This window comes from Nansenia antarctica (genome assembly GCF_963989245.1).
Source record: "Nansenia antarctica genome assembly, chromosome: 9".
Taxonomy (NCBI): domain Eukaryota; kingdom Metazoa; phylum Chordata; class Actinopteri; order Argentiniformes; family Microstomatidae; genus Nansenia; species Nansenia antarctica.
Genome location: NC_137679.1, coordinates 14,996,047 through 15,003,546, shown reverse-complemented (window position 1 = coordinate 15,003,546; position 7,500 = coordinate 14,996,047). Strand labels below are relative to the sequence as shown.

At 44.4% G+C, this 7,500-nt stretch overlaps 1 protein-coding gene across 1 annotated transcript in view; it reads right to left on the bottom strand.

Annotated features, from left to right (window-relative positions):
* Positions 1–7,500, bottom strand: part of cbfb (core-binding factor subunit beta) — a gene marked incomplete at its 3' end in the record, with an annotated part of 34,865 nt that overhangs the window by 26,509 nt on the left and 856 nt on the right. Inside the window, exon 2 of the mRNA XM_080539528.1 lies at positions 6,749–6,791. Coding sequence (XP_080395654.1) covers positions 6,749–6,791 — 43 coding nt within the window. The remainder of the gene's footprint in view (positions 1–6,748; positions 6,792–7,500) is intronic.

The window sequence follows — 7,500 nt, the reverse complement described above, 5'->3', positions numbered from 1 at the left end:
GCCAGACACACCTAGCCTCATCTAGCCAGACACACCTAGCCACACCTAGCCTCACCTAGCCAGACACACCTAGCCTCATCTAGCCAGACTCACCTAGCCAGACACACCTAGCCTCACCTAGCCAGACACACCTAGCCTCACCTAGCCAGACACACCTAGCCTCACCTAGCCAGACTCACCTAGCCTCACCTAGTCAGACACACCTGGCCTCACATAGCCAGACACACCTAGCCTCACATAGCCAGACACACCTAGCCAGACTCACCTAGCCTCACCTAGCCAGACACACCTAGCCTCACCTAGCCAGACTCACCTAGCCAGACTCACCTAGCCAGACACACCTAGCCAGACACACCTAGCCTTACCTAGCCAGCTAGCGGCTAGGTGTGTCTGGCTAGGTGAGTATAGGTGTCTCTGGTCCTAGCCAGACACCTCCACCCAGGTGGGCTACACGCACGCACGCACGCACACACGCACACGCGCACACACACACACACACACACACACACACACACACACACACACACACACACACACACACACACACACCTCCTCCACCTCCTCCCAGGTGGGCTACACACAACACACACACACACACACCTTCATGTGAGATGAATTAAGTAAGCCTATTGCTGTCATGGATTCATTTGAGCTCATCAACTCCCACACTTTAAAAACAGTTGTTTCACAAATGAAATCCTCAACATGCTCACTTGATCCAATCCCAACATGGTTCTTCAAAAGTGTTTTTGACTGTTTAACTGACGATGTATTAGAAATTGTGAACTGCTCTCTATCAACTGGCATCTTTCCCACTCCCCTAAAACCTGCCATTATGAAACAAAGCAAGATAATTCTGTTCTCGGAAATTTCAGACCAATATCTAACCTTTCGTTTCTAACTAAAATCCTTGAGAAATAAAAGTGATTTTCAGACAACGTACTGATTTTCTTAGCAAAAACATTTTATTTGAGAAGTTTTAATCAGGTTTTCGTTCTAACCACAATACTGAGACTGCATTAGTAAAGGTTGTAAACGATCTCAGACTTATCATAGATGCTGGTGGTGTATCAGTTCTTGTCTTGTTAGATTTGAGTGCTGCTTTTGATACAGTAGATCACAGTATTTTAATACATCGTTTAGAAAACTGTGTTGGTCTCTCAGGACTTGTATTAGATTGGTTTAAATCTTATCTAGCTGGTAGGCATTTCTCTGTTGTCCTGGGAGACTCTGTTTCTGATAATGTTGACATCACATGTGGGGTCCCTCAGGGGTCTATTCTTGGTCCCTTGCTCTTCTCCCTGTACATGATCCCATTAGGTGGAATCATCAGAAAACATGGTGTAAATTAGTTTCATAGTTATGCTGATGACACTCAGCTGTACATATCAGTATTGCCTGATAATTCACATGCACTCAGCTCGCTGGAGAATTGTCTCCGAGATATACAATTGTGGATGTCCAAAAACGTTCTACAACTAAATCAGGACAAAACTGAGATTCTCGCCATTGGACCAAAACCACAAAAAGACAAATTGCCGAATACCATAATGGGAACCTTGCTTTCAAACTGCAAACATGAAGCTAAGAATCTAGGTGTGATAATACATCAAATCTATCACTAGAAATGCTTTTTATCATCTACGGAATATTGCAAAAGTTAGACATTTTCTAAGTGTTATGCTTTTTCAAGTGATATGCTTTTGTTATTACCCATTTGGACTATTGTAACGGTCTCCTTTCTGGTCTTCCGAAGAAAGCTATGGGCCAGCTGCAATTAGTCCAAAATGCAGCAGCGAGGGTTTTAACCAAAACAAGCAGACAAGCTCATAAAACTCCTATTTTAGAGACTCTACACTGGCTTAGATTCCAAGATCCTTCTGCTTGTTTATAAAGCTCTCACTGGCACAGCACCAGAATATCTGAAAGACCTTTTGCTAGCATATCAGCCCAATAGAGCTCTCAGGTCTTCTGACGCTGGTTTTCTCTATGTACCACATGTACAAAAGAAGAGATTTGGTGAGGCTGCATTCTCATTTTATGTATTATTATTATTATTATTATTAAGATAGCAGAGGCGTCCGAGAGAGAGACACTGGAGGAGCGGAGGCTGTTCTCTGACACCCGCCTGCCTGCTTCACCCTGTCACTGTTATCAGGTGTGTACGTGTGTGTGTGTGTGTGTCCTGTGTCACCAGTGGCAGAGCAGTGCTTGAGTACAGTTGCAGTAACAATATTTTTATCTATATCTTTTTTATTCAGTCTTATTATGTTGTTAAATGTTTATCTATTCATTTTCTATATATATGTATCTACTCTTGCCATTTTTATTTTTAAAATGTTCTTACTATCCTTCTTTTTCTGTATTTTTAATGCTATATGTAAAGCACTTTGAATTGTCCCTGTTCTATGAAATGTGCTATACAAATAAACTAACCTTGCCTTACACACCGTAAACCCGTTCACCATAAATCCGTTCACCGTAAACCCGTTCACTCTAAAACCCGTTCACCGTAAACCCGTTCAGCACGAACGTGTCAGGCTTGTTGTTTTCTTGTTTTTTGTTGTTCGGTGTCGCTCCGGTTTAACAAAGAAAGAAAGCTCCGGTCGTGTTTCTGTTCAAGGTTTCGAGAGACACACACACACACACACACACACACACACACACACACACACTTCCTCACAGCAGCTCACGACTCTTCAGCAGGATACATCGGAACATTTCAAGGCTAATAATCCCATTCATTAAACACATCACTGTGGCTGCCTTCACCAGACTACTGTATGTATATATATATATGTTACGGTACATGTGGGAACACGGTACATGTGGGACAACTAGGGTTAGGGTTAGGTGCTAGGGTGCTACGGTTAAGGTTAGGGTTAGGGTTAGGGATAGGGATAGGATTAGGGTTAGGGTTAGACATGCCAGCAGCATGCACCAAATCGACGTAGCACCTAACCCTAACCCTAGTTTTCCCACATGTACCATATTCCCACATGTACCGTAACATATATATATATATATATATAGAGAGAGAGAGAGATATACAGTGGGGGAAATAAGTATTGAACACATCAACATTTTGTCCAGTAAATGTATTTACAATGAACCTATTCAAGTGAAATTTGCACCAGACTTGGTATTAACTCAAACAATCCAGACAAAAAATCTAAACATTTAAGTCCAATAAAGTTATGTGGAATGAAGTGGAATGAAACTGAAAAAAAGTATTGAACACACTAACTGAAATTAATTCAATACTTTTTTGTAGCATTTGTTTGTAATGACAGCTTCAAGGCGCTTTCTGTGTGAAGTCACTAATCGCCGCAGTATTCAGGTGTGATTTTGGCCCATTCCTCTACACAGATTGGCTGTGTTCGGAATAGCATACTAGCATACTACTCATACTAGATATGACGTAGATTTTGAGTATGTAGTGCGTTCACACTGTACAGTATGCGATATTTGAGTATGCGAGAAATTTAGTATGTGAGCAATTACTTCCGTGAAAATTTAAGTCAGTTACGATGGACACTAGCTCGGGTCCTATTTCCCAAAATGCATTTCGCGTCCAGGATTGCAGGGTTGCGTCCAGGGTTGCCAGATGGGGCGGGTTACCGCCGAATGGGCTACTTGATTTTGAGGTTATAGAAAGTTTAGGCTGTAAATTGTCAATCCCATCTGGCAACCCTGTGCGCTTTCAGCCTTGTCAAACTGCGTCATACAAACCCGTCATACAACTGTTGTTTACATTGTCCGATAGCCTGGGGACCGAAAGCTTGCAATAAACATTGTTTTTTGCACAGATTTGAGTGTGCAGATGCTGCTTTTTTGCACTCTATTTGATACTCTTCACCTGCAGCACCCCAGCTAAGTCTGATCACGGATGAGCGGTGGTATTTTCACTATACTGGGAATTAACAGTGAAATGCATTCTTAGACATGACTACATTGTCATGATTACAAATATGCCACTTGAAATGCATGAAATCCAAGTTTATTTGTGTCTTACACACATGTTCACCTAGTATCTGACTGCCTGTAGCCCAATCACGAATGATCCCAGTATTGTAGCTTCAGACGGACAAGTTGGTTGTAGTGCTTGCCCACGATATGTTATTGCTCATATATATTTATTTTAATCATGTTATTTTACCAACTGTTAAGACAACAATATAGTAAGCTAGTTACTTGAGCTAGCTAAAGATATTGGCCCCCAAATCATTTTACAACGTGTTGTAATTATGTTACGATATTTCTGTCGAGTGAGTGAAGGTAAGCAACGTAGGGTGCGTTCGTAAAATCGCTCTGAGAGCGCCGGAGCGCACACTGGGTGCAACGTCATAAAGGGACCAGGTAATTTGATTGGACAAGAGGCATTCCATGAGTGCTGATCATATTTCCAGGGCGAATTTACGAACGCAGCTAGCGAACAGAAGACGCAAAAAATCGTCATATCAGATATATAAACGGGTTATTTTGGTAAACTGGACACATTTTGGGAATGTGGTTACTTTCTCGCCTGAAAACATATTAAAACTTCATAAAATGACATGTTAAAATTACATATTTTAGCTAATGGAGGTTTAAAATGGAGGTTTAAATTCGCCGCTCCCGGCGAAATGCATTCTGGGAGGCAGTATGCATAGTGTGTAAATGGTCGGCTGGTTTTCACATACTTACTATGAATTTAGTAGGCAGTATGCAGTATATACTCATTGAGTATGCTAGTATGCAGTATGCTAGTATACCATTCCGAACACAGCCATTGTCTTTAAATCTTGAAGATTGCAGGGGGCCCTCTTGTGAATCTGGATCTTCAGATGCTTCCACAAATGTTCAATTGAGTTTAAGTCAGGTGATTGACTGGGCCACCAACAAGTTGATTTTCTTTCTCTGAAACCAATTGCGAGTTTCCTTTGCTGTATGCTTTGGATCGTTGTCCTGCTGGAAGGTCCTACTTTGGCTACCCTTCTAAGTATCCTTCTGACTCCCTGATCAGAAAGCTTGCGAGGAGCTCCTGTGTGTGGCCAGTTGATGGTGGAGTGATGTTGCTTCAACTTACGGATAAAGCCCCCAATGGTGCTTACTGGAAGATTCAGAAGTTGTGAAATACATCTGTAGCCAATTCCATTTTCATGTTTTGCAACAATCTGGTTGCGAAGGTCTTGAGACAGCTCTTTGCTTTTACCCATCATTAGATGTTTGTTGTGTGGCACCTTGGTAACAAAAAACCCTTTTATATGCCATGAATATATTCTAACCCAGCTGACATTAATTAGCACAGATTGGAGGTAGAGTTGCCTCCCAATTAGTTATGGTTTTCAGCTGGTTCCTTGCCTTTCCTTGCTGTGGTGTACTGCTTTTTCTTAGTGTGTGTTCTCACTAGAACATTTGCTTCACTTGGAATCGAAGTTTAGGATAAAATGTGTTTGCTCTGCGTCGTTTGGAGCATAGAACGCGCATTCGAAGTCGCTCCCGCAGCAAAGAACCAACGGATGCTCCGCTTGAAAAGGGTGGTTTCGCTCCGGTTACAAACGACACATGCATCACTTTGCTTAGCTTCGCTTTTGGTGAGAACGCTGCTCGAGGCAGTCCATAGGAAAACAGCAGCGCATGTGTATTGATCTGTATAAGAGAGGGACGAACGGGCAATTTTCAATTGTTCTGAACAATCAACTACCACGTCTGTTGCTTCGATTGCGTATGTTACTTAGTTTACATGAAGGACTGTGAGAACGCAAAATGTTGATGTGTTCAATACTTATTTCCCCCACTGTATATATATATATATGTATATAATATTCTATATAGCTGCATTGAAACCACGTCCGTACATCCAAACATCGAGAGGTAAAACAGCTGTAATCTATTGCCAAAAAGAAAAGTGTCCCGTAGTCTAATCTAATAGTCCTGTGTCCATCAGACGGATACGAACGGACCTGTTAACATCAGAGATAATTAGAGGGGGAGGGGGGGAGGGAGAGGGATAGGGAGGGGGGGGAGGGAGAGGGAGGGGGGAGAGAGAGAGAGAGAGAGAGAGAGAGAGAGAGAGAGAGAGAGAGAGAGAGAGAGAGAGAGAGAGAGAGAGAGAAAGAGAGAGAAAGAGAGAGAGAGAGGGAGAGGGAGGGAGAGAGAGAGAGACAGACAGACAGAGAGAGAGATGTAGGCGTATTCTAATGAGCTACAGGGGCTGCTTGGTGCCCGGTAAGGCTTTGTGTATGTATGTATGTATGTATATGTATGTATGTATGTATGTATGTATGTATGTATGTATGTATGTATGTATGTATGTATGTATGTATGTATATGTATATATGTATGCACCAGCACCGACACAAATAACGGACCCGTTTTTTCAGCAGCAGCGTATCTGTGAGCAGCTCATGGTGATAGGCTGTGTTGCTATGCTGCTGGGTAACCGACTCCCGGTAAACATGGCGGAGATACACCTCTCCAGGCGTCTGATACTCACTCACTCTCTCTCTCTCTGTCTCCCTGTCTGTGTCTGTCTCTCTCTGTCTCTCTCTCTCTGTCTGTCTCTCTACCTCTCTCTCCCTCTTGCCCTCTGTGTCTCTCTCTGTCTGTCTGTCTGTCTCTCTCTCCCTCTCTCTCTCTACCTCCCTCTCTCTCTCTACCTCCCTCTCACTCACTCTCTGGGGGGCTATACATGCGTGTACACACACACACACACACACACACACACACGATCCAGTGCAAAGATGTATCAGCGCGTGTCACTTACTTCATCTGTTTAACAATAGTGCTCTTGCCTGATTCGCCAGCACCTGCAGAGAGGGAAACACAACAACACTATCACTGCTGTACACACGCACGCACACACACGCCACACACACACACCACACCCACACGCACGCACACACACCACACCCACACGCACATGCACGCACACACACACACACACGCGCACACACACACACACACACCACACGCATCAAACACACATCTCACACGCACGCACACACACACACACACACACACACACACGCACGCACACAAACTCTTGTCGACTCAGACAGGAGGTGTGTGTGTTTTTCTTCATTTTCAACATTTGAAAAATTAATATTTGGACTGGACCTCATTTCCTCTCCTCCACCTCCCCCCTCCACCCCTCATCCCCTCCTCTCTGTCCTCCCCTCTTCTCCTCTCCACCACCACCCCTCCTCTCTACCTCTCCTTTCCTCCCCCTCTCCTCTCCTCTCCACCCTCCTCTTCCACCACCACCACCCCTCCTCCCCCTCCCCTCCTCTCCTCTCCACCACCACCCCACCACCACCACCACCCCTCCTCCCCCTCCCCTCCTCTCCTCTCCACCACCACCCCACCACCACCACTACCCTCCTCCCCACCCTCCTCTCCCACCACCACTACCCTCCCCCACCCCTCCTCTCCTCTCCACCACCACCCCACCACCACCCCTCCTCTCCCACCACCACTACCCTCCTCCCCACCCTCCTCTCCACCACCACTACCCTC